We start from the raw sequence: 27,785 nt of genomic DNA on the forward strand, positions 1-27,785 counted from the left end.
GGAGACGCAAGAGGGAAGAGATATGGGAACATATGTATATGTATAACTGATTCACTTTGTTATAAAGCAGAAACTAACACACCATTGTAAAGCAATTATACCCCAATAAAGATGTTAAAAAAAGATACAAAAAAATAAATAAAATAAAATATTGTCACAGGTATGGGAATGTATCATTTGAATATAAAAAATGTTATAAAGCAAAAGGTTGTCAAAATACAGGAGAGTTATTTCGAAACACATGCAAAACCAAGATCATGAAGTAGCGGCAACTATTTCTAACGTATAACAGATACTGAAACGCCGTGGGGGAAATGAACAGAAGTATCTCCTGAAGTGGTAGTGACAAAGGACAGAGGTGGTTTTCAGAAGTTCAAGGGACATAGCTAATTAACTTACCACCTCCTTCAAATAAAAGTGAGACTCTCTTGGGAGAATCTAAGCCCATTTGCAGACACATCTTAGAGCAGTTAATGAAATGCTTCATATTTCAGCAGAAAGAGATTTCAACGGTAAAAATGACATAGGAATCAGAAGCATACTTTGCTGTGACACTTGGTAGTTGACGTTTTCCCAGTGACCACAAGTGTGAGGTCCTCATGAGACTGATGTCCCCAGCTGCATGAATATCTGCACTCTCATTTCACCAAAGAACATGAACTCTGCTGGGTGCTCTGTATTCTGGGTGGAGAACTCCAACCAATTCTGTGTAGCCTAAATCAACATGGGCATCCACCACCGTTTTAAACTCATCACCCCACAGAGCTGGCCCAGCAGGCTTCGTCTGGAAAATAACTGGCTCATAGACTCCTTTGGTATTTTTTTTTCTAGTTTGCACTATGGTACCCCATAAATAATCTCAAACTCTTGCTTGTCAATGAGAGCCAAATTTGGAATAAGAAATTGTTCTTGGCATTCTTTATTCTTGGCCGAGCCTTTCTGAACTTCAGCTCAAGGAGCAAAACTATCATACTTCCAAACATGAAACACTTTATCCATTATGCCTCCAAATTCTGCACTCCAGAATCCAACCAAATCAGAGTAGGCTGTCTAAAGATGAATGGTTTTACTAATATTTTCCAGAAACTCATTTATCTTTGAGGGTTTAAGGCAATAACTATGAAATTCATAGAACGTTCCATCATATTGTCGGGGGGCCCCCGTAGCAAAAGATGAATGGATCTGAGGGGCAGGTGACCACGTGGCCAGAGCCCTAGTCAGGCCGCCTTGGAGGACAAGCGTGGCAGGGCTTTGGATGCTGAGAAGGGCAGCCAGTCAGTGGTCCTCCTTTTACGGCTTTCCTAATGGAAATCAAGACCAGGCCAATTTTTAAAAGAGTAAATGTCTTTTAATACTTAAAAGATCATAATTAAACATAATTGCGTGTGCCAATATCATTCTTATAAGGCAAGCTTTACCAACGGAATCTTGTTTCTGTGTTGAGAGGCTATGAAGGTAAGCCAACACTTTACTGGGTCAAGATTTCAAGACGCCATTGTCAAACTAATCCCTATGGACAATATAGATAAACTTGGACTGAATGCCGGTTAAGTAAGGAAGTTTCCTAACTAGCTGAATGACTGAATGTATACGCTGTTGATGAACTCAATTCTGTCTGAAGAAACGTACTGTGTGGTAAGGGGGGCTGGGGTATGCTTTTCTTACATAAACCATATATTTGGCACATTTTTAATGACTCATATATACAGAAATCAGCTACATATTTTGATGCAACTGTTTTGAAGATATTTTGACAGCCCAGTGAAACAATTTAAAGAATTTTCCTCAAGTGCCAATTAACATAATTACATACACACTCACTTCCTGATCTTCATCCCACTTCTGAGTGAATTTTAGAGAGGCAATAAGGTCAGGTTCAGGGGTGAGATGAGGCGTTGCGACATTCATTATTCACATTGCTAGGGCACGACAAAAGGTGTGTTTATATTTTGATGCACCCATTTCGATATGACCAAATCAAAGTAGTCACATCAAAATCCTTTTCCAGATCGGATTTCCATACATTTATCTGCATCACAGATTTTGGAACTCTATAGCACTAAGGATCTATCTCTTACCCCATGAGACATTTACTTTCCAGGTTGGCAATAACTCATTGTGCTTCTAATATATTTGAGGACAGAAAGATGGAGGCTGGTTTTAGAGTCAATATTTGCTAGATTTCCACCAAGTCAGATGTCATCTTCTTGCCTTTGGGAATACAGGTAAAGATGGCATATCATTCCAGGTTCTTTGTAAGTAATAGAAATAGACCCTGGCTGACAAAGCCAGAAAGGACTTTATAGGAAGGCTACTGGGTAGGGCTTTCATAGCAGAAAAGTCAAACAACCAGGTCTTGGGAAGGCCCACGGTCAGAGTAGCTCCAGGGAGCTCAGTAGAGAACCCAGACACAGCTTCTGCAGGAAGTACCATCAACAGCTTCAGTTCCACTGGCCATCTGTCCCTCTGTGTCTCTGCCCAAGTTTCAAATCTTGTCTCATTGCCCCCTGTCCTGTGACCAGGACTACTGGGGTCATGTGGATGGAGGAGGCAATTTCCCCAAGGGAAAAGGAAGGGCACAGTTATCAGAAGAAAGGGGCAGTGTGCAGGAAAAGCAAGAAAAAAAATGGACCCACTAAAGACCTGAACTTCAGTCAAACACTCATTTTCAAAAATACAGGTTTGGCCTCACTTGCTTTATGTAAATAAGGGGGTTAGTTGGCTGCAAGCACAGCAAGAGTGCTGACACAGCCTTGGTGGTCCCAGCATCAGTAAGAAGGCAGCCCTTCAGAGGTTCCAGCACAGCCATGGGACCTTCACCGTGGCCCCCTGGGTGGCCCTCCTCTGTGATTCTGGTCTCTGGGACACATCCTCTCATTCATTCTCCACCTCTAGGAATGGTAGCTGCTTCCTGTAATTACGAATGTCTGGGTTATCTCACATGTGCCTTTTTGCCCACTTTGTCCTTCTGTAGCTATGTTAAAAAGCTCCTATGTTAAGTTCCCTCTACTGGAAATGTTGATAGTATTTCTATCTTCCTTTCTGGAGTCTGACTGATGCAAATGCTGAAAACCCAGATGATGTCCACAGCAGGATGTTTGGTGAGGGAGGCTGATACCATGCGGTACTTGGAATGCATGTCTTGTTCAAAGGAAGACTTAGGGAATGTGATCACCAGCTTCAACTATCTGAAGAGCTTTCATCCGAAAAAGGGATTATATTTATCCCCTGTAGTTCCGGAGGGCAGAACTAGGATTAGTGAGCAGAAATTTCTAGGAAGCAGGTTTCAGCTCAAAATAAGGAACTATCCTCTAAGCCCTTGAGCTGTCCCCAACGGAATGCACTGGGCAAATTTTACTGGAGGTTAGTCAAGCAGGGGATTGGTTTTCATCCCTCTGAGACACCGGAGAGGTGCCCACCAGAGTGACATGCTGGGCCAGATCAACTCTTGAGGCCCCCAAATCCTCCTGCAGAATCTGTAGGCTTTAATCAAAGATTTAGTCATTTTCTATTGGAACTCGAGAACAAAGCTGGGGTGCTTGGTGACCTGCAGAAAACAGTATCAATTATCCTCTAAGATTTATCTTGGCTCCAGCGTACTTTAAAACAATCACTCTTACTCTGAGACTGAAAAATTCAACTTCCCACCATTGTACACCCAGCTGAAAGCGGACACCCATTTGCTCCCCTCTGCTTCTAGCTGGGTTCACTCTGTGTCCCTGTGATTTATGCCCAGAGGTCCTTTGGAGGAGACAAAGGTGACTACAGCCCACAACTAATGGAATCAAAGGATTCGAGTGTTCTGGAAAGACTTGCTCACCCTTGTGAATCTCCTTTGATGGATCCAAATCCCTGAGGCTGAGGCTTCCCGGATCAGTCCTGGATTCACAAGGATGGGCAGACAGTTATGAGGGAACCAGACAAGTCTTCAAAACCTTTATGAGATTATCTTCCTGCCAAGCTTGAAAATCCCACCACCTTTCCAATTCTTGCTACAGCTGTCAATAACTTGTGCACATCTGTACAGCCCGCCCTTCTGCTGTTCGGGGCACACAAGTCTCAAAACAGCTCTTCTCCATACACCAGTTTTCCTTTCCTGGAGCAAAACACCCTTCATTCGCATTGTGGCAGTTCGGGAGGTAGGTGGGGGGAAAACTATTCCCCTTTGAGCCCTGCTAAACCAAATGTAGAAACGTAACATTCTAACCTCTAATACGCTCAGAAAATGGTAACTTCTAAGCACACTAAAAGAAGTGTTCTCTTACATTTTCCAATGGGAACACTGGAGGAGAGAGGAAACACAATGAGTAACCCATGGTCAAAACCCCAGATATAACAGGACCAGAAACTAAACTTCATTTTGCCCTAGTCCAGGGATGCTCCGCTCACTTATACAATCTTATTTCTTCAAACAATCCTACATTATCAGAGAGAAATCCATAGAATTAAGAGTTTTGGTGGCTCAGCCCAGCTTTCTAGCGAGCACGGGTTCAACTGACAGCAGGCCATCCGTGACCAGGAGGTTGCCCCTTTTGCCGACACAACCCTTCATGGATCATTTTACTTTCCATCTGTTTCCCCTAAATTTGTCCCAATATTTTTGTCATTTTAACATTTGTCATACATCCTACTCTAAGGGTGTGATTGCCCAGGAAACAAAGGGAAAATGCCTAAGAAGTGATCAGCAGAGCCTGGCTTGCATGTCAACAACTGCCCAACTCTCTGGGCTCCTGCCATGGTGTAGGGAGCCCAGGATGCAAAATATCTTAAAACGCAGACACCCCTGCATGCCTAAAAGTCCAACACAAGCAAAGAATAATTTTGAGTTTAACAATATCCTCTTCCCACAGCCTGTCCCCAAAAGTAGGGCTGTAAGGCCATGTTCTCCTAGTGAAAAACTGTTGGTTAGAGCCTGGTGCTGAGGGCAGTAGAGGGCAGGAAGAGAGAATATCATGGTGTGGTGGGAGGTGGGATGGAGAATGGGGGGACAGGGGCTTCTCTCATGGATGGGACCCCCTATGGGACCAGCTCTCTTGCTGCAAGTCAGGTCAGCTTGTCTTCCATCTCAAGAGATCTGAATTGTGATGCTCATCTAATGCTCTCTGTTTCCTCTCCCTCCGACCCCTCTCTGACCACCCCTCATATTGTCCCCCTCCCTGTCCCTTTATGTTCCTTGGCCCTCTCTCTGCCCATCCCCTCCAGTCTGAGGCAGCCACCTGGGGACCCTGCTGTCCAGTCATTAGCCAGGGCAGCTGCTCTACCAAGCAAGCTCCAGAGACCTGCAGCTGGGAGAATGGAGTCCTGCGTGCAGGAGGGGAGCCGGGGAAGGCCCACTGAACCTTCTCAGGTGGCCAGATGATGCCTAATTAGGCCCCCTGCTCTGGAGGCCTCACCAGATGGGCAAATGCCTGGCAGCCTTAGGGAGCCAGCAAGACGCTGTGGGAAGTCCCAGCGCCCGGTTTCCTTTCCAGCTGCCTCTGGGGCTGTGCGGAAGGATGGTTAAAATAGTAATTGGCGCCTGGGGTCAAGGGGCCTCGCGTTTCCCTGCCAGGAGGGGAGATGCTCTGCTTCTCAGTGATGCAAGCCCCGCCACTCCCCCGCCCCAAGGATCCCCTCTACCAGCCTGAGTTGCTCTTGCTGTTGATTGAAACTGATTTTTTTTTTTTTTTTTTGGATTCACACCAGAAGAGTTGGCACTGGGAACATTTTTCTAAACCTAAACAATGCACACTATGAATTCATGAAAGGTAGAATTAAACTAGAAGGGAAACATGAAGAAAATGCATGGGTTTCATTCTTTCTGTCTCCCCAGCCTACAAATGTGAGCTACAAAGGGCGTGGCAGGGGGAGGGGGAGGCAGCTGAGGACTTAATTTTGACAAATTGCTGTTTCTGGGCAAGGGAGAAGTCGGGAGCCAGTGAGGGAGGCAGGGTGTAGGGGTCTGCTCTGGAGGTGCAGATATTTTATATTTCAAGGCATGTCCCTGGCCTGCAAAAGAGAACTGCCCTGTGGTTCTCCTGACCTACCCGGCCACTGCACCTCTCACTTGCCCCTCAGCATGGCCATTTCTACAAGAAAAACATGCCATGGGAGACAGGCAGGGAAGCAGAACCTTTGACACCCTCCTCACCCCAAATTCTGCTATTCAGGTGGAGTTCGCCTTTCGGTGGAAAGGCATCAATGGAAATAATGAAGTTTACAAACATTAAAGGGAAAATATGCAGGAAGCAGAGCTAAAAATGGGTCAAACAACTTCTTTGCCCTTCCCTCTTCCTGCCTTCCCTAGCTCCTTGTGTGACGAAGAACATCTTTGCCTCTGATGAAGAAGTGATAGCAGAAGAGCCTAAGTCCTTGACTCAGATGGCCTTTTTATAGAAAAAGAAAAGTCAGGAAAATACAAGAAATCTCCTCTGCCTGCCATCACAGCCCTCGCACCCCCATTTGGGATACCCTATAAGCGTCCATATGGATTCAGAGGAAAAATCCATGTATCTCATTTGGTGATTTTCTTTTTTAAGCTGTTGGAAAGTGAATTCTCCTGCCCAGTGGCAATTGTTTCTTAGCTATTATATGCAGGGAAAATTTCCAAAATAAAATGCAATAAGGCTAAGAAGACAAGCATACAAATCATTTATTATAATATTCCTTATTTACCCTTGTTATTAATGTCCCTTGTTTGTGGGACAAATTTGTGGACGGGACAGGCTGTGTATGATTACATTCTTGGCCAGCAGAGAACCAGGTTGGCAGCAGCACGTCTCTGAGCAATCTCAGCTCTCTGCAGTTTCTGGAGTATAACATATTTTCTGCAGGCTCAGGCTGACACAGTGGACATTAATTGTTAATTCACCAACAGCCATCTGCTAAAGCGTAGACTCCCTGGAAATCTGGGGAAACAGCGCCACCTAGCAGCCCTAGCGCTAAGTGCTTCAAAGCTGTGTTTGTTGTTGACTGGGCCGGTGGAAAAGGCTGACCGTTCTTTTGAGGTTGACCAAATTGGAAAGATGGTCTCTTTAAATCCACTTCCGCTACCAATGAGCACAATAAGCTGGCGACAGCTTGGAGTCCATTTTGCTTCGGAAAAGCAGCTCAGCTTAACATTCTGGTTGGATAAGCAAGGTTTCATAAAATTTCTTACCATAGGTCATTTCACCTGTAAGACACTTTGGAGCTACACATTTAAAAGATGGAGGCCCAAGGAGAACAAGGTGCTTCTTCAAGGTCACACGGCTATTTTATGGTTGAGCCAGGCTCAAAAACTAGAACCAATCCTGCTATTCATAGAATGGGAGCCCTTTTTATAGGCTGTGCAGAGATGAAGGTAGAAACGACACAGAAGTGAGAGTATCCATCAGTAAGCCAAGGTCTGGGTCTCTCTCTGAATCTAGATATTGATAACAGGGATAAGGCAAGGTACACAGTAAACACAAGGACAGATTTTGGCCCGTGTCTAGGACACAGGCAAACACCATGGACAAATCTTTGAGCCGCCCTGCAAAATGTCATTGAAATGGCTGAAACAAACATTTGGGCTATTCTCCAGCCCAACCTCTCTGTGGTCTGGTCAGTCACATGTCTCCCTAAGAGGAAAAATATTGCAGATTTTAATTTGGGAAATAGGGGTTTTCAGACTCTCCTCCTCTAAAGGCCCTTTGGATCTTTGACTCCAAATGTGTCAGACGCTCTTTCTCTCTCTCAGGGAGGAACATTGTGGAGACTCAACCTCTCAGAGTGGGAAGGGACCTTGGGGGTGACTCATCCCATGGGGCTCATCCTGAGTGCACAATGGAATTGCCAGAGAAGATGTTAAAATCGTCAGTGCTAGGGTCCCACCCCAGACCAATTAAATAAAATTCTCTAGTGTGGGACCTAGGTATGGTAGTCCCCCCCTTATCTGCGATTTTGCTTTCTGCGGTTTCAGTTACCCACAGTTAACTACAGTTCAAAAATAGTAAATGGAAAATTCCAGAAACAAACTACTCATGGGCTTTAAATTGTATGCTATTCTCAGTAGTGTGACGAAATCTCGCACCATACAGCACAGGGTCCCCAACCATCGACATCATCATGGCTCAATCCAGGATCACCTGCTCCAGGTGACCTGCTTCTGACGTGGTCTGAAGGTCCACAGCCTAATGTTACGTCACAATGCCTATGTCATTCACCTCACTTCATCTCATCACGGAGATATTTTATCATCTCACATCATCACAGGAAGGTTGAGTTCAGTAGTACAATAAGATATTTTGAGAGACAGATAGAAAGACTACACTCCCAAACTTGCATTATAGTATATTATTATAATTGATCTATTTTATTGTTAGTTATTGTGAATCTCTGACTGTGCCTAATTTATAAATTAAACTTTATCATAGGTATGTATGGGTGGGCCCAAAAGTGCCTTCGGTTTTTAAGCAAAAATAAAATACATTTTTCATTTTGAGCAAAGAACAGTTCCAGGTGCCTTTTACAGTCTTCCAGGGAATTGAAAATTTTTTCCATTAAGAAAATTTTGTAAAGACCAAAATAAACGGAAATCCGAAGGTACGATGTCTGGTGACAGCGGATGAATCAGAACTTCCCAGTCAAGCTGTAACAGTTTTTCCCTGGTCATCAAAGAAACATACAGTCTCGCATTATCCTGATGGAGGATTATGCATTTTCTGTTGACTCATTCTGGACGCTTTTCATCGAATGCCACTTTCAGTTGCTCTAATTGGGAGCAGTAGTTGTTGGAACTAATCGTTTGGTTTTCCGGAAGGAGCTCATAATAGAGGACTCCCTTCCAATCCCACCATATACACAACATCACCTTCTTTACCGGCCTTTGGTGTGGTTGGCGGTGGTTCATTTCGCTTGCCCCACGATCTCTTCCATTCTGCATTGTTGTACAGTGTCCATTTTTCATCACCCATCACCAATTTGTTTTAAAAAAGGAACATTTTCATTACGTTTCAGTAGAGAATAGCATGTGGAAATATGGTCAAGAAGGTTTTTTTCGCTTAACTTAAGGGGAACCCAAACATCGAAGCGATTCACATAACCAACGCGGTGCAAGTGATTTTCAACGCTTGATTTGGATATTTTGAGTATGTCGGCTATCTCCCGCGTGGTATAACGTTGACTGTTCGCAATTAATGTCTCGATTTGATCGCTATCACCTTCAACTGGTCTACCCGACCGTGGAGCAACGTCCAGCGAGAAATCAATCTCCAGCACAAAACTTTGCAAACCACTTTTGACACGTTCGATCAGTCACAGCACCTTCTCCATACATTGCACAAATCTTTTTTTGCATTTCAGCTGTATTTTTACCTTTCTTGAAATAATAAAGCATAATAGGCTGAAAACGTTGTTTGTTTTTCTTCCATCTTCAATATTAAAATGGCCACACAAAAATTCACCGATTTCGACAACTCTTCTTTTAAATGCACGCTGGTATGACAGCTGTCACATACAATCTAACAAAATTGTTTCGAATGAAGTTAAAGACAACTAAGTGCTATTAGAGCCAGGTTACAGAAGAAAACAAACGAAACTTTTGGCCCACCCAATATGTATAGGAAAAAACATAGTATATCTAGGATTCAGGACTAGCCCTGGTTTTAGGCACCCAATGAGGGTCTTAGAACATACCCTGCACAGATAATGAGGCACTATTGTATTAGTATGTATGAGGGATGCCAATATGCTACCAAGGTTAAGAATCGCTGGCTTGTAGCCCAAACTTTCCTCTTAAAGATGAGAAAACTGAGGTGCAGAAAGGCAGAGTGGTCTGTCCAGCAACACACAGGGAGCTAATGGCAGAACTGGGACCAGTTTTTTCTTCCTTGTCCTTAGCAGCTTGCTACAGTCCGTTACATCATGCTTGGCTTCAACCAGCCAGATAGCCAGAGTGGTCACAGCCTGCAGACACAGCCCCAAGACAGCCGTCTGTGAGTGGTCGTCTGTGCACAGGAAGTGCTCTAAGCACTGGGCAAACTCAGCATTTAGGAACCTTGAAGGAAGAGATGTTGAAGGATTCTAACCAATGTGAGGGCACTTGGTCATATTTTTTTTCAACTATGATTTTTGGAACTGGAGAAATAACCACAGAATGGGTCTAGGGCCCCCCCTGGGCCCATGGTGATATGGACCAGAGACAGACTCCATTGATCACCTGATTGGTGGTACTTTGGGTCTCCAGCATACACTCGTCCCCGACAGTCTGATTACACCCCTTGCCCCCATGCACCATCACTTTAGTACGCAGCCACAGGTCCCTTTAGAGAAGGTCAGAGGAAGATTCACAGTGTAAACTGTCGGCTGTGCAGCAGGATTTCCAAGGAGACTTGTTCTCCTCTTCATTCAAGAAGCTCTGTGTCTATGAAATGACTCAAGTCTGAGAATTAGTTGAGGGATTTTTTACTTTTTTTTTTTTTTTTCCGGTATGCGGGCCTCTCACCATTGTGGCCTCTCCCGTTGTGGAGCACAGGCTCCAGACACGCAGGCTCAGCGGCCATGGCTCATGGGCCCAGCCGCTCTTGTGGCATGTGGGATCTTCCTGGACCGGGGCACGAACCCGTGTCCCCTGCATCGGCAGGCAGACTCTCAACCACTGCGCCACCAGGGAAGCCTGATCTTTTACTTTCTATTGTGATTCTATTCACCAGGTCTAGAGCTTTCCCATTATGCAAATCAAGTAAGGCTTTAATAGCCAATTCAATGTCTCTACAGGCCATTCTATTCTGATTACTACTTGGGTTCTGCAAACCCTTACAGTAAACACACCCATCTTGTCTTTAGCAATTAAATACCACCTCTTGGTGCTGGGTTTCATCATCCCCACTGAAGTCAGGGGTCCTGTTCGATGGCAGCTGTCCACACCATCACTTCTGGCCCACAGAGAAGAGCCAGCACAGAGAACACAGGGGCTCCCTCACAAATGCATCTCTCCCAGCCTTGGTAAAGGGAGTGCCCTCTGGATCCTCTGAGGGGACGCAGTTAGGAGGTAGGTGAGCTGATCTCATATAATACATCTGCTCCAGCTTCCCCATCCCCCAAAGCTCTGTTTACATTCCTCTGTCTCACTGCCCCATCCTGCCCCATATCTCTTGTCAGGAAGGTCTGGCCCAGGACCCATTACCTTACTGTCTTCATGACAATTCAAAACCCCAGAGATTCTAACTTCGGCATTATGCAACCAAACCATATCTCCCAGGCTGCTTCCCAAACTTCAAAAGAGCTCCAAAATCCCATTAAACAGAGTGCCCCAGGTTTTAAAGAAATCGCTGATCACGAGCTATGAAATGAAGAATTGCATCAATACCAAAAGTTTAGAAGAGAAGAATGATTCAGGCAATGTTAGCCTAAGATTCTCCAGGATGAGGCTGGCTGTGACCAGGAATCTGCGAGCAGGCCATCAGCATGAATGTTCCAGGCTGGGCTTCCCTGTCCCACTCCCAGTTCCACCTTTCAATCAGGGACGTAGAAAGGAGGGTGGAGGGGAGACAAATCTTGACCTTGTGAGGCCAAGATGGCTCGAGGGCTCATACCCTTTCGCCCTTGGCATTGCTGAGAGGAAACACAGAAGCTTTATAGGATGGTAGGTATTGGCCACATGGATAGGGTTTTGCATGGGGCTCCCCGCTACACCCAGGGATGATGCCCGCCTGCAAGCCCTCTATTTGAATTTGGATGTTTTAAACAAAATAACACAGGCTGTCAAAGAATTCATTTCAGGAGTCCTTTTACACTGCCAGCTTATCATGTGTCTCCACCGTGGAACCCTGGGTTGGCTTGGCGTTTCACTCAGAATAGAGCCCAAGGATCCTTCCACGGGGCCCAAGCACTAAGTGATCGGCCCCCCTTCCTCTCCGGCTCATCCCCTATTCCACTTCCTTGCTCACTGTGGTCCAGATGCGCTGGCTTTCTTGCTTCTCTTCAAACATGCATAGAACTTCCCCCGGCCACTCCCCCTGCTTAGCGCACCCCTCCACCAGCTCTGCCCCTGACCGTCTTTGATCATTCCAAATGTCACCCGCAGCTTCCCTGACAACCTCCTTTCACACTGCATCCTCCACCCCGCTCCTCTGCGTTTTTTCCATTACGGGTCACCTTCTGACTTACTGTATACTTCATTTATTTTGACATTGTCTGTCTCCCGCACTAGAATGGCAGCTCCCTGTGGGCAGACATGCTTGTCACTTTTGTCACTGCTGAATCCCCAACCCCTAGCAAAATGCTCGGCATGTGGAAGGGGATCAGTGAATATTTTGTGAGTAAATGCATTAAACTACTATGTGATTGGCTCTGTGGTTGAGCCAATCACAGCTTAATAAATGGGATCCACTAAGAGCCAGAGGCAGCCAGTTTGCCTGCCTTTCCTCTCTACCAAAGTGGAACAATCTCACAGCAATCAATCCAATCAGTAAGGAATTGCCCAAGTCTGACAAGACACACAGACACTGCAGTTAACATTTCTACTGCATTTCTTTTTTAAGTTCTTTAATTAAAAGTACACATGGATGGTTAAAGCAAAATGTTTTCACTCTACCTAAGCTTGCCATATGTCTGTGGTTTAAAAAGTGAATCTTGTCCCACTAATAATGTCCTTCATCGTTTTGCTTAGAGGAGGAGGTTTCAGGGAAAAGGGCAGTTATGATTGCAACTCCTTTTACACTAGACTAATAATAACTTTAGAAAAACAGCCCATGTTTAGCTCCACAGATGCGCCTTGAGGGGCACCCTAAAACACCTGAGGATAAAGAGCGTCCATGCACAAGAGGAGGCCAGCCACACTTGTTGGGCCCATCTGAGTATTATTCCTTTCAGCCAATGAAAGCTTCAGCCAATGAGCTGCTTAGTTATTACAGGTTATTCTGAATTCAGACAGCTGTCTTTTGTCTGGAAATTGATTACAAAGTAGATGCATCCATCAACTGGGGAATTTCTGATAGAAAATTCATTCTTTTATTTGTCAAACATTGACTTAGAACCTCATAGGTGTGTTGAATATACCAAGTAAAACACTTGCAGACACTATGTGGACAGTAAGGAGAAAGGGGCCTTACTTGACACTGGGAGAGAGGGGTACCAGGAAGGCCTCAGGCATTATGTATCCTTTGGACAAGCCCCGAATGAGGTGAGGAAGAAGCCATGCAGATTTAGGAGGGAGAGCATTCCAGGGAGATCAGGTGTAAAGGCCCTGAGGTGGAAATGAGCTCGACATGTCAGGACACAAGAGGCTCCTTTGACTTATCTCCTTTCTCTCCTTGGCTAGAATCCCAAATCCTCATCCCATCCCAGAAGCCAGCTTCCTCCTCTCTGGTAGGTCCAGGGCCTTCCCAGCCCTCAGTCTGAACTAGACACCGCAGAGTAGCCCTGCCCCCAAAACTTTCGTTGCCAGGGCTCTAAGACTAGTTCTTCCAGGCAAACAAACTCCCTTTGTCCTGCAGACTCCTGGCCTTTTAACACGGGCTTTCCATTGCTGACAAACTCCATAATCGAGGGGAGGTGTTAGCAAAACTTCTCCCGTGCCTTAGCAGAACCCCTCCCACCCCACACCCCACCCTCCCACAAAGGAGCTCGAAACGTGAAGGGTAAGGGAGAGCTGAGCTGCGGGGAGGACAGGCTGGCGGGGTGCTCATTGGGCCCCCTTCTCATAGGCCTGACGAGCGAGCTGGACTCCCCACCCCTGCCGTCACCCTCCAGGGAGGGGGTGGGGCGTGCATGGGTGGGGTGAGCAGTGAGGAAGAGGAGGGAAACCACCTCCCACTGAGCCAGGCTGGGATTGCAGATTAGGGACCGCAGTCCAGGCCAGACCCGGCTTCTGCGGGCTCACTCACCCTGGAGGGAAGTCACAGTGGGAAGCAGGGAGAGAGGAACCTCGCCCTGGGGTTCTGCAGCCTCTCCAGCCTCAGAGTGTTGGTCCTGTGAACAGTGTCCAGACCACAGTTTCTGCTGAAATGGGTCCCAGTTTATGAATGTATTCATGTTTTCACTACTGTTTTTCATTTGTCTCAGCTTCATTTCCCACAGCTCCCAGTTCCATGCTCATCAACAAGACTGGTCATTTATTTGAACAGAAATGACATCAAGAGTGAATTTAAAGGCTGCTCGAAAGGCAAAGGGGGCCAAAATACTGCTGAGTCATCCATCACCTGCTCACTACCGTCTTTTCTACTCTGATGTTAAGTACCTTCTAGACATTATTTAACTGTCGTGGAAACAATATGAGGTGGGTCTCAGTTTTCCTGTGCCGTGGACAAAATAACTGAGGCTCAGAAAGGTAGAGACACCTGCCCAAGCTCACACAGCTAGAAAAGAGCCAGAATTGGACACAAGTGTACACGGTTCTAGAATCTTCTTGCCACTCAGTGCAAAGACACATAGACGAGGAATGTGAACACCTGCAGACTGAACTATATGTTGAACACCTGCAGACTGGTTAAGTTTTCTACCTCACTCTCTTGGAATGAGAAACTGGTCATCAGGACCCCATTCAGTTACTGGTAGGAGGAGCGGAAATGGGGGAGGAAGGTGCAGAAAAGATGCCAACCCAGAAGAGAGCACTGCTGACTTCCTATGTCTCTTTGCCTGGGGTGGCTTTTCTTCTTTGTAGGATAGGGAGCGAGACGCCTACATTAGTCAGCACTTTCGCACAGCCCAGCTTCCTACTCTGCCTAGCAACAGGCTAGGCTGATGCATAAACAAAGGAAGGAGCTGCCCCAGCAGTGCGGGAAGGGAGCCATCAGGCCAGCCCTTGAAATTCTCCCACCCCCTTCCAGCCTGATATTTCCCCTCATTTCACAAATGCAAACATAGAGAAACAGAGAGTGGGCAAACCTGGCCCAGAAGGCGTTGCCAGTCAGGGCAGAATCAGGACCAGAAAGAAATGAGCTATTCACCCACAGTTCATTCATTCGTTCATTCATTTGGATTCATTAAAACGGCCAAGTCTCTGTCCTCATAGAGCTGATGTTCAAGTGAGGAAGACAGATGATAAATAGATAGATACACAATACAGCGTAAAGAACAATATAAAGGAGTGTAGGGGAAGTCCTCCCTGGGGTGACTCGGAACAGAGACCGATTTCTCACCCAACTGAAGTGAGAAAATAAGGGCAAGGTTACTGAGAAGGGAATAACTTGCTGTGTGGGACAACAGCAAGGAGACCAGAATATTCTGATCGGATTGAATGAGGGTAGAACTTACATTGAGAGGTAACTGGTGTTAGATCATAAAGCTGTATGCGAGGAACAGGACTTTGGATTCTTTTTTTAATAATGATGCAAAGCCATGGAAGAGCTGAAAACAGGGGAACACCATGATCTCCTTCAGGTTTTTAAAAATCACTCTTGCTACCATGTAGAAAAGAACACACAGAGAAGGAAAAGTGGAGATGATGATGGCTTTCCTTCGAGATGAGCTCGAAGGAAAGAAATAAGGGGCATAAGAAGGGGTTGGACCCAGGGGGTGAAGCAAAAGTGATTTGCTGATGTGTTACATATAGTATGTGTGATGGCTTTCAAGGAATACTACTTGGTTTTCATCCTGAGCATGTGATCGAACTGTGGCACCATTGTACAAACTGGAATCCTGTAGATGTCAGAATCTGGATGAAATTAAGTTTTGTATCTCTAGCCCCCAGAACAGTGGATCCCACATTGGAGCTTAATAAACTTAAATGATCAGATAGATGCAATGATTACTACATGTACATACACACAAACACAAATATATAACCACCCTGCTTCCCTTTGTCTTTTACTATAGTTTTTCAATTATTTTAGTTTTTTTCAAAAGAAATCTTAATTGAAATACCAATATATAAAACAAACACATTGCAAACGTTCATTCATGAACATTTATATTTGAGTTCAATTATGACATTTGCTTATGATAAAGTCAATCAATGAGGCCAAACAGTTCTGATACATACAGATACTTGAAATCAGATGATACGGATGTTAATTGCAATTTTCTATATGTTCTAACTTCCATTTGTTTCTGTTTTGCCTGGTTGCACCTTATGAAGAGGTAGTTACAAACAGCATAAGTTTTAAATGTGTTGTGTGCCAGTTAGTAATGCCTTTGGCTACATGTGAGAAAAGAGTTAAATGTCGAAGGCTGAACCATAAGGAAGTTTACTTTTGATTAACAAAAGTCAGTAATATAAAGAAGTGTACAGTTAGAAATAGTGGCTTAAAAGACTTGAACAAGTAATCCAAAGGTAGGCGCTACAGAACTAATTCAATAGTTTAACAGTGTCATAAGGGCCCTGGTCTTTCCATCCTTCCATCCTGCCATTCCCAGGCTGTCATTTCAGCCCTGGGAAGTCACTTTATGGTCATGGGCCATCAAAAAACCATCAGAAAACTAGATCAAAGGGTGGTCAGGACAGAAAGAAACCTTTCTTCGTGACTACCCTCTGCCTATACCAGGGAAACATCTTTTCCAGAATCCTCCAGAGTTCTTTTGTGTCTAATTTGCCAGACCACGTGCTTCACTCTTGGACCTTCACTAAAGCTACAGTACTTTCTGCCTAATACCTGAGCAAGACCAAGGAATAATTTCAAGAAACTTTTCAATAATTAACCTGGAAGCTTGAAAGACTAGTGGCAGAAACAGTTTGTATAATGACATAAGTGATCGTACATATACAGAACTGGGCCACTTCCTGCTGTTCTCAGTGGCCAAAGATAACTTCGATTGGATCTTTTCTGAAGATTTCAGAAAGTGGAAATAAACTGACACAAAGAAAAAAAAAATGCTAAAAATTATGCTTTCCTATTTATCTCTTCGGAGTCCCATTCAGCTGCTGCTTTCCCAGAATCTTTCTCTTTCCCGCAAACCCTCTTTAAAAACTTCACCCTCTCTAAACTCCTCCCTTCCCATCTTTCTTCATCCCCTCTCCCTGTAATCACTGGCCCAATCTCCTGATTTCTCCATTTGCACTACCCTGACATTACCCTGACGAGTGCAAAAAGTCATTCAGACAAACTTACCTCCCTGAAAGTAAAGAAGGGAAAAGGCCACAGTACCCCTGCTTCAGTATGTTTACCGTTGTCACGTGATCATATTGAACAACAGTTCCCATCTCCTTTCACAGATATTGAAGTCAGATCAGAAGTGCCCCAAATTTACAATAAGGGCCAAAAAGCTACTTATCATTCAACATTATCAATATGCAGCATAAGATAATTTATCATTCTATTAATGACTCAGCAACATGATATGAACAGGCTCTGAGCATCTACTTCAGTATGACCTTCATAAAATTTAGGGCGGAACACTTTTGTACAATATTCTGTGATTCATTAGATGCAGGCCTGAATTTTTTGTAAAGATGATAGTAATTTTTTTCAAGGTAAAAGACATGCACATAGATGGTAGAAAAAGCTTTATCCTGAGGGCCACACACACATACACACACACACACAGTAAGCCTGATGACACAAAGATAGTAATCTCCAGTGTTAAATTTAAAATGGAAAATATTTGGTGTGAGGCTTTTTTCTTTAGTCTATAGTTTTTAGATGAACTAAAGATACATTATTTAAAAAAAAACTCAATTCATCCCATAGTAGGGTAAACATGAGTTGTAAACAAATAGTTTTTCACATTATTTTTCCAGAGACCTCTGCAAATATATACATGTATTAACCAAGGAAAGTATCATATTAACGTGTTAACAAGAAAGACAGGTCTCCCAATAAGCTCCCAACCCTGCCTGTGTACAGTGGTTAGAAGGAACCCGGGCAATTCAGTCTGTGGGCTTTATGCTGCCATCTCCTCTATAACAGGGATGTTAACCCATTCCCATTGGAAGAATTTTTAAAATGTAGAAATTCAGCAAAAAAAAAAAAGACAGTGCTTGAAATGGAAGGAACCACAACTCGAGCCAGTGGAAGACCCCATTCCCCACCATGCACAGGCTATTTTGTAAAAGGTGTTTCCTGGGATTGTGGTTGTATACCTTGAGGGCAAGGACTGAGTCTCTTGTTCTCCTCCAACATGTAAGAGTTAACTTACTAATAATAATCACGCCAATAAGGTAGCAGTGGTTGAAATACATAAGAGTCTCCTTTTCAGTTCAATTTTCAGCATCAGAAATTCAAATTATGGAGCATCCCCTCCCATGAAATTGAAAACTGAAAGGCTGATTTCACACCAACCAGAACTGAAATTCTCTGCCTTGAAAACTCTTCAGAAATTCTTTATGCACTTTTGACTTGAAATAATGAGTTTATTTCAAAATAAAGCAGCTATAGATCTTGAGGTTGGCTTGCTTTTTTAATAACTGTAGGTTTTCTCAACCCAAGGCTGGAAAACTAGTCTGGCATTAATCATTGAATCAAAGGAGGTAATCAAGGTCATAGCCACGATCCCACCCAATTCATTATATGGATAACTAATAGGAAAAGTTCTTTGCAATGGCAACTCTGTGTCCCAACCTGCTGCAGCCCTCAAGCTCCTCCTACACAAAAACTCAGGAGCTCTATGTCTGGTCTTGCCTTGCTCTCAGGCTTCTTAGCTGAACTAGAGGCCTTACTCAAGTCTCTGCAGTCCAGTGGTTCTTTAGGCAGGGGACATATGTGACTGTGAACTTCATCTCAGAATCTACAGTTGGTTTTGCTTCTCCTGCTCCCAACATTCTACTCAACTCATCTACAGTTACCTGAGTCATGAGTAGCCATATCCCAAAACATAGCAATATCAAGTTCATCCAATTATTTTCATACTTTATAAAGGTAAGTGTTCTCCCCCTTTTAGAATCATACATTCTGATGACTAAACTTCATTAATAAATTATGTCTTTGCTCATACTTTGGTTCTTAATCTAATGCCTCATTCATTTAATTTTCCCAGTAGATTTTAGCATATCAAAGAGCTGCTAAAATTCAATGTGGTTTTAACAGATAGCATGCTTTAGGGAGCAAATGAAAGAAAACCTAACTCAAATGATTTGGACAATGAACAAAAAAAATTTAAGTCCCATAACTATAAGAATAGGGATAGATTAAGACATTATTTTTAGCTCCCTCATTTCTTTGGGGACTCAGGTTTCTTCCTTCTTTCCACTCTGCTTAATTCAGCAAGTCAGCTTGTAGCTCTCCTCATGGTAACAAGATGGCTGCAACAGTTCCAGGTATCACCACCTGACACCACAACATCCAGCAACAACAGCAGCAGGAGAGAAACTGTTACCTTGTTCACAGTCCCCAGTTCATTTTTAACAGCCAGAAAATCTTTCACAGGAGCTTCAGGGCTCATCCCCAAACCCCTTTCATTGCCTAGAATTGTACCACCTTCCCACATCTCAATCAATCACTAACAAAAGAGAAATGAGACCACCTAGTTATTTTAAGATCAACCTTTATTTTTCCTGGGCTGAGATTATAGCATACCCTCCTTTAAAAAGAAAAGCAAAAACGAACAAAAAACAGAAGAAAGTGAAGCATGAAACAACAACAGCAAAGAAGAAAAGAGAAAAGGGTAATATTTGGGGCAACTAAGCCTTTTAAAATTGATTTTGGGGTCCAAAATGTAAATAAAAGTACATTTATCAATTACTATATCCCCAAAGCCACTATTTAATATGGTCAGATATACCAAGAGCCAACCTCACAGTAAGGGCAGAAATATCAACAGAGCCATAAGAAATTCACTTACTACCCTTGATAAACAGGGTAAAGAGTAGTATAATTTTTATTGAGCAGCATAGACACCTCTATGTTTTAAGGTACACTGCCTGAAAGGCTTTTGAAATCAGAGTGATTATTTGTCATCTGACATAAAATCAAGTTACCATATAGGACACTGGATGCAGCCTATCTCCATTGTAAAGAGGTCCATAAATGCACTGGTATTACCTAATGATAAAAATCAATACATAAATACTCATTCTATGATTTCAATACTTATTCTACAGCTACAGTAATTAAAACTGTGTGTTATGAGCATTAGGGTAAGCAGAGAGATCAATGGAACTGAACAGAAAGTCCTGAATAGATCTATACATATATGGCTCATTGATTTTCAGCAGACAATGCAAAGTAATCAAAAGGAGAAAGAAAAGGTTTCTTTTCAACAAAAGGGGCTTGAATAACTGGATAAAAATGAACCTTGATCCTCACCTCACACTATACATAAAAATTAATTTGAGATAGATCATAGACACAAACATCAAGGAAAAAAAAATAAAGCATCTAAAAGAAAACCTAGGAAACTACTTTATGACCTGGGAAGAAGAAAAGATTTCTTAGGACACACATTTCAAGAAAAACTTGAACAAAAATGTTGATAGCAGTTTTATTCATCAGTGACTCCAAACTGGAAATAAGACAAATATCCAACAACAGGGAAATGAAAAAATAATTTATAGTATATTAATAAAATAAAAATTTATCCACCAGTACACTCAACAATTTGGATGAATATCAAAAACATAATGCTAAGTGAAGAAGTCAGACACAAGAGTATATATGCTGCATTATTTTATTTAGAAGACGTTGAAGGACAAGCAGAGCTAACCCAATGTGCTACAATTAAGAACAGTTTGTACGCACTACTACTGCATATAAAACAGAAAAACAACAAGGACATGCTGTAATAACCTATAATGAAAGAGAATCTAAAAAAGAATATATATATATGTGTATAACTGAATCAGTTTGCTGTACAACTGAAACACTATAAATCAACTGTATTTCAATAATTAAGAAAAAAAGACTAGTTGGTTTTCTCTGGGGAGAGGAGGTGGGCTATTGACTGGGAAGAAGCACAAGTGTTGATGGAGATGTTCTATATCTTCACTAGGGTTGTAATTACTTGAATATATACATGTATCAAAACTCACTGAATTGTACACTTAATATCTGTGCGTGGTTTTTTTCTTTTTTTGGTAAAGTATTCCTCAATAAAAAAAACAATGTACAAATGCATGAATACATGAGTACTGAATGATAAGTTGCATTTTTATTTTGTCTCTATTTTCGGATCTCTAAAATTGTGATATGTCTTTTAATTATGGCCTAAAGAAACTTTCCAGCCATCTGGCAGTGGATTTTTAAAAACTAATATCGATATCTATTTATTTAGCAAACTTTTTACTGAAGCATAAAATATATGCAGAGATTTCAAGGGTACAGCTTGATAATATTTTATAAAATAAATACCCCTGTATAACTACCTCTGAAATCAAAATATCAAACATCACCAGCACCATGGAAGCTTCCCACCTCCCCCTCATTGCTGTATAGTGTTCCAATGTATGAATACAGCACAGTTGATTCTGATACCAGCTTCTGGTGGTTTTAAATAAAGCTGCCAGGAACATCCTTGTACATTTTTGGCGCACATATGCACTTATTTATGGGTCATAAGGTAGGAATATATTCAGCTTTCCTAGGTACTATCTAATAGTTTTGCAAAATGGTGGTGCCAATATGCATTTCACCAGCAGTGTATAAGAATGCCTGTTGTTCTACATCCTTGCCAAAGTTTGATATTGTCAGATTTGTGTTTGGTTTTTTGTTGGTTGTTTGGTTTTCATTGAGTGTGTGTTGAAGGGCAGGGCAGGGGCGTGGGGAGGGGAAGCAGTGCTGGTTGTTTGGTTGGTGGTTTTTTTTTTAACATTCTGTTGGTATCTTATTATGGTTTTAACCTGCAGTTCAATGTTAACTTAAACTTGGATCGTTAATTATTGCTTTAAAGTCTTCAAAAAGATTACATGATAAAGTAATTTTATATGTTAGAAAGCAAAGAAACAGAGTAGCAGGAAATGTGGAAATGTCACAATGCAGTGTTCTTCTTATAAAGCAACAACCCAACAACTGAGTGCCATAAGTGACCTATGAAAGAGTCCATGAAGCTGCATTTGGCATTGAAACACACAAGGGGGAAAGATATTAGGGAAAGAGAGCTAGGCACAACTCCAGATGATGCAACCAAAAGCAGTAGGATTTGCCAAGCCTTCATGGTAACCACATGAAATAGATATCACTATCCCTATTTTATAGATGAGGAAACTGAATAATTAGCAAAACGAGAATTCATACTCAGGTAGGTCACTCTTTCCATATAAGTAAAGTAGATATAAGAGAAGCAAAGAAGAGTAGAGAGGGAGGCCCGGGAAGAGCGCAGGAGGAGGAAACGGTACCGGCAGGAGGCCTGGCTCGCGCGAGCCTGAGGCGGCAGGGGGCGGGGCCTCGGATCCGAAGGGTGGGCTTTGGAGGGCCGTGAGGAGCTGCTTCCCGGTCGCCAGGACTCCTCGGCTTCCGCCTTAGCTCAAACCGTGGCCGGGCCGACCCCGGGGTCGCCATGGAGTCCACGCTGGGCGCGGGCATCGCGATGGCCGAGGCGCTGCAGAACCAGCTGCCCTGGTTGGAGAACGTGTGGCTCTGGGTCACCTTTCTGGGCGACCCCAAGAGCCTCTTTCTGTTCTACTTTCCCGTGGCCTACTACGCCTCTCGCCGGGTGGGCATCGCAGTGCTCTGGATCAGCCTCATCACCGAGTGGCTCAACCTCGTCTTCAAGTGGTTTCTGTTTGGAGATAGGCCCTTTTGGTGGGTCCATGAGTCTGGGTACTACAGCCAGGCTCCAGCCCAGGTTCACCAGTTCCCCTCTTCTTGTGAAACTGGTCCAGGCAGCCCTTCCGGACACTGTATGATCACAGGAGCAGCCCTTTGGCCCATAATGACGGCCATCTCTTCCCAAGTGGCCACTCGGACCCACAGCCGCTGGGTGAGGGTGATACCTAGCTTGGCTTATTGCACCTTCCTGCTGGTGGTCGGCTTGTCCCGGGTCTTCCTCTTAGCACATTTCCCTCACCAGGTGTTGGTTGGCCTAATAACTGGTGCTGTCCTGGGCTGGCTGATGACCCCCCGGGTGCCCACGGAGCGGGAGCTAAGCTTCTACGGGTTGACCTCACTGGCCCTCTTGCTGGGTGCCAGCCTCATCTATTGGACCCTCTTTACACTGGGCCTGGATCTTTCTTGGTCCATCAACCTAGCCTCTAAGTGGTGTGAACGGCCTGAGTGGGTACACTTGGACAGCCGGCCCTTTGCCTCTCTGAGCCGTGACTCAGGGGCCGCCCTGGGTCTGGGCATCGCCCTTCACTCCCCCTGCTATGCCCAGGTGCGGCGGGCATACCTGGGACATGGCCAGAAGCTAGCCTGCCTTGTGTTGGCCATGGGGCTGCTGGGCCCCCTGGACTGGCTGGGCTACCCCCCTCAGATCAGCCTTTTCTACATCTTCAATTTCCTCAAGCACACCCTCTGGCCATGCCTGGTCCTGGCCCTCGTGCCCTGGTTGGTGCACACATTCAGTGCCCAGGAAGCACCACCCATCCGCTCTTCCTGACCCTAGGTGCCTCCTACTGCCACTTTCCCTCTCACAAAGCCCACACACTCCGTGACCTCCACACTCCGGGGAGGCAGCCCCGTCCCCTTCCAGCCCCCAACAGGCCCTGCTCATGGTGAATTTTCTACTTCTCCCACCACCTGGTCTCAGCCCCAAAGAAGGGCCTTCTCTCTCCCAGGAAGGCTGGTCCTCCTCCTGCCTTCCCTCCCATGTCCCCAAAGGGCAAAGGCAACAGTGAGACCAGTGGGTTCCTGTAACACTGTGAGGGGCTCAGAGCAGCCCCAATAAAGCCCTTCCACACCTCTGGAAAAAAAAAAAAAAAAAAAAAAAAAGAGAAGCAAAGAAAAAAGCCATGACCCTTGCCCATATTAGTCGTCATAATCTGTAATTTTCAAACCCATTATCTTAGTAGAACGCGCCCCAGCCCAACATTCTGTGTATCCAAGCAAGGCAGAGATAAATCCCCACTTTAGTGTGAGAAAACTGAGAGGTTGATGGGTCCCTGTGGTTACAGAACTGGTTTGAGAAGCAGAGCCAGGGACAAGATCAGAACCCCCTGCTTCCCAGGACAGATCACTATGCTTCACTGTCATAGGAGAAATTAGCCAAGCACGCCTATCTTCCATCATCTGTCTCCCCTCATGCCTGAGCTACAAAGTGTGGGTGGGAGATGCAAGGATTTCTTGGTCTCATCTCCACCCCTTACTACATACTACATTTTCTTTTTCTCAAACAGCTAGCATCAAATGACTTGGAAGAGAACATTCACTCTCAGGATTTGGTGTTTTAATTGGTTCCTTCTCCCCTAAAGAGTCACCAAGGATATCAAATTCTACTGAATGAGGGACTGAAGAAATATTTTAGAAGTGATAGTCTTCTAGGGGTACATAAACCAACATGTTGGTTAGGTCTAGAGATTAAAATATCTAGCAACCCGGTAGGAACTACCTTGCACTGAAAGGTCATTTCCGTTTAGAGCTGAGAGTCTCTTTGAACTACTCACTCACGATAAGGATAAAGACTCCCCAGTCCATTGACTAACAAAGATAAGTGTTTAAGTAGCCTAATTATGCCTGAAGTTTTGCCAATGTATTAACGATCCAACTGTTCCTTTGTCTTCATAAAGATTGGGATGAGAAGGCAGGAAACACCTTTAAAATGAAGTTTGTGTACATCTTGATTCATAGTAGCTGTCTGAAGTTGAAAACATTTTTTCAACCAAGGGGGGAAAGTCCCAGCAACTTGGACAGCTGGCAAAATAGAGTATATATTTCAGATTCGTGATTTTAAAATGATATCCAAAGATTTGTTTCCAATGGGTGATGGTGATCTCTGCAAATAAATAAATGAGTCTCTAAGCCACAAGCAACACTGGGAAAATAAATGAGGTTCTGGCTGGAGCCTGCCTGCCATTAAACAGTGGTCCCCAGTTGGTGGGAAAGCCCTCCTTGACCAGCAGGGCATCTTGGGGGTAGGCCACTGCCCTGTGAGAGAGGAATGTGCCATTTCTAAGGCTAGATAGGCTAAATCAACCCTATTGGTGGGGTAAACACAGGCATCTAAGAAAGTATTTTTAAAGGTTAAGAATACTTACAGGTAATAGATGGTGAACTTAGAGACAACTGTGAGAGAAATTGTGAGACCACTGAATTTCCTTCAGTGTCTCCAACTTTCTTTTTTAAAAAAAAGACTCTGGGAGGAATCATTTTGTAAAGAATTCTCCTGTTATATGAATAGCTCTCTCTCATCTGTGATGCTCTTTATGTTTGGATTTTCATATATTGATTACTTTTATATATTGACTTTTTACATTATGTGGAGGTGGGAGAGTCAATAAAAGTCAAGGAAACGTGCATCAAATTATTCAGAAGCACTCTCTTTGATAATTCCCTTTTTGATGGTTGACCAGAGACAATATTCTCTCCATTGAGAGGAGTAGAAGGTTCCTATTGGAAAACAGTGAAATACAGAATGGCTTCCCAGAGAATGTGGATCTTCATTGGGTTTAATGGACATTCAACCCTTCTTCTAAAATGCTTAGTGCAATCTTCTACGATGGGATTTATAAAACTGAAAGAACTTTTGTGAACACTAATATCATAAGATGCTCCTCAAAAAATTATTTTCAAAATAAATTTGGTGAAAGCTTAATTTTAACTCCCTGTTAGAGAGTCAAAACATATCTGCATAGTAGAGACTAGGAGAAATTCTGTAGTAAAGAAACCTGTTAACATCATTTCATGCACCATTTCCCAAACATTTATCCATGGAACTCACTTTTCTTATAATACCTAAACAAATCCTCAAGTGTAACACTCTTTGGAAAATGTGGTTCTAGTTAGGAAAATGTTGAAATAGTCCAACTTCCTCATTTATTGATACTTGGTGGGTGGGAAAAAAACAACCACAGTGGAGAAAAGACACTCTTTTCAGTAAGTGGTGCTGGGAAAACTCAACAGCTACATGTAAAAGAATGAAATTAAAACATTCTCTAACACCATATACAAAAATAAACTCAAAATTGACTAAAGACCAAAATGTAAGACCTGAAACCATAAAGCTCCTAGAAGAAAACATAAGCAGAACACTCTTTGACATAAGTCATAACAATATTTTTTTAATCTGTCTCCTAAAGCAAGGGAAATATAAGCGAAAATAAACAAATGTGACCTAATTAAACTTAAAAGATTTTGCACAGCAAAGAAAATCATCGACAAAATGAAAAGACAACCAACTGAATGGGAGAAAATATTTGCAAATCATATGATAAATAAGGGGTTAATATCCAAAATATATAAGCAGGTCATACAACTCAATATCAAAAAACAAACAATCCAGTGAAAAAATGGCAGAAGACTTGAATAGACATTTTTGCAAAGAAGACATACAGATGGTCAACAGGCATACGAAAAGATGCTCAACATAGTTAATCATCAGAGAAATGCAAATTAAAACCACAATGAAGTATCACCTCACACCTGTCAGAATGGCTATCATTAAAAAGAACACAAATAACAAATGCTGGTGAGGATGTGGAAAAAAGGGAACACTTGTATACTGTTCGTGGGAATGTAAATCGGTGCAGCCACTGTGGAAAACAGTATGGAGGTTTCTCAAAAAACTTAAAATAAAACTACCATATGACCTAGCAATTCCACTCCTGGGGATATATCTGAAAAAAAATTAAAACACTAATTTGAAAAGATACATGCACCCAATGTTCATAGCAGCATTATTTACAATTACAAAGACATGGAAGCAACCTAAGTATCTGTCGACAGATGAATGGATAAAGAAGATGTGGAAAATTATTCAGCTATAAAAAAAATAAATTTGCCATTTGAAACAACATGGATGGAACTGGAGGATATTATGCAAAGTGAAATAAGTCAGACAGATAAAGACAAATACTATATGATATCACTTAGATGTGGAATCCAAAAAATAAAACAAAGTAGTGAATAATAAAAAAAGAAAGAAACAGACTCACATATATAGAGAACAAACTAGTGGTTACCAATGGAAGGAAGGGGGGAGGGGCAAGATAGAGGTAGGGGATTAAGAGGTACAAACTACTATCTATAAAATAAATCAGCTACAAGGATGTATTGTATACCACAGGGAATATAATAACTATAAATGGAGTATAACCTTTAAAAATTGTGAATCACTCTGTTGTATACCTGAAATTTATATAATATTGTACATCAACTATACCTCAATTTAAAAAAAAAGTAAATCTGACGACCAAAAATATAAAAAAAAACTACCACCTTGGGTCCAGGCATGGGAAGGGAGTTTTTCAAGTTGATCTATCAATTTGGACCCAGCACCTGATTTAACTTCTACGCACATTCTCTCTCCTCCAAATGATCCCGAGGACCACACTCATCAAGAGTTCTTACCTGGCTTTTTGTCATTGGTAAATGGTAATATGGAAGAGTATAGGGCAATGTTTTGTCCTCTGGGAGGGGTACATGTCACTAAGCTAATCTGCTGATTTATCTTCCAACATGGTACACCTCCTCTGGAAAGAATCACTCTGGTCCCATTCCAGTGTCATCACGGGTTAAATCAGTGAATGGGAAAGAATGGCAAGTGTCTTGGCTATTCCGACCCTCAGTATCACAAGAGCCAGTTGGGGTACATAGGGGTTTGGATGAGAGAATGAGCCCTGGGCTATCCGACTGCTTGAAGCAAGCCCTAAGCAGCTAATGACTCCATTGTTCCACCTCCACTCACATGGCAAAGCATCATACCTGATCATGTACTATCAGGTCAAAGGTCATGGGAAATCAAAAGGACATACCCTAGCTAAGAGGTTTTGTTCAACTGAAATTAAATTAATGGATTAAATACAACTAAGTATTTCTCAATTTTAAATTAAATTAAATGTAAAGTCTTTTCAAAATTTATGTCATTTTAAATCCAAAGTAAAA

The 27,785-nt window shown here is 43.0% G+C and overlaps 1 protein-coding gene and 1 pseudogene across 1 annotated transcript; one reads left to right on the forward strand and one right to left on the reverse strand.

Annotated features, from left to right (window-relative positions):
- Positions 1-483: 483 nt before the first annotated feature.
- LOC116764984 lies at positions 484-22,307 on the reverse strand (annotated as a pseudogene).
- Positions 22,117-23,648, forward strand: LOC116739361 (glucose-6-phosphatase 3). The gene has a single exon (XM_032603730.1). It carries the CDS (start codon positions 22,306-22,308, stop codon positions 23,344-23,346), a length of 1,041 nt encoding a protein of 346 aa, XP_032459621.1. The 5' UTR covers positions 22,117-22,305; the 3' UTR covers positions 23,347-23,648.
- The last annotated feature ends 4,137 nt before the right edge of the window (positions 23,649-27,785 follow it).

The sequence above is a fragment of the Phocoena sinus genome, chromosome 14, assembly GCF_008692025.1.
Source record: "Phocoena sinus isolate mPhoSin1 chromosome 14, mPhoSin1.pri, whole genome shotgun sequence".
Taxonomy (NCBI): domain Eukaryota; kingdom Metazoa; phylum Chordata; class Mammalia; order Artiodactyla; family Phocoenidae; genus Phocoena; species Phocoena sinus.

Bases quoted from the DNA above. Each gene is read 5' to 3' on its own strand.
- LOC116739361 (XM_032603730.1), top strand. From the start codon at position 22,306: ATGGAGTCCACGCTGGGCGCGGGCATCGCGATGGCCGAGGCGCTGCAG.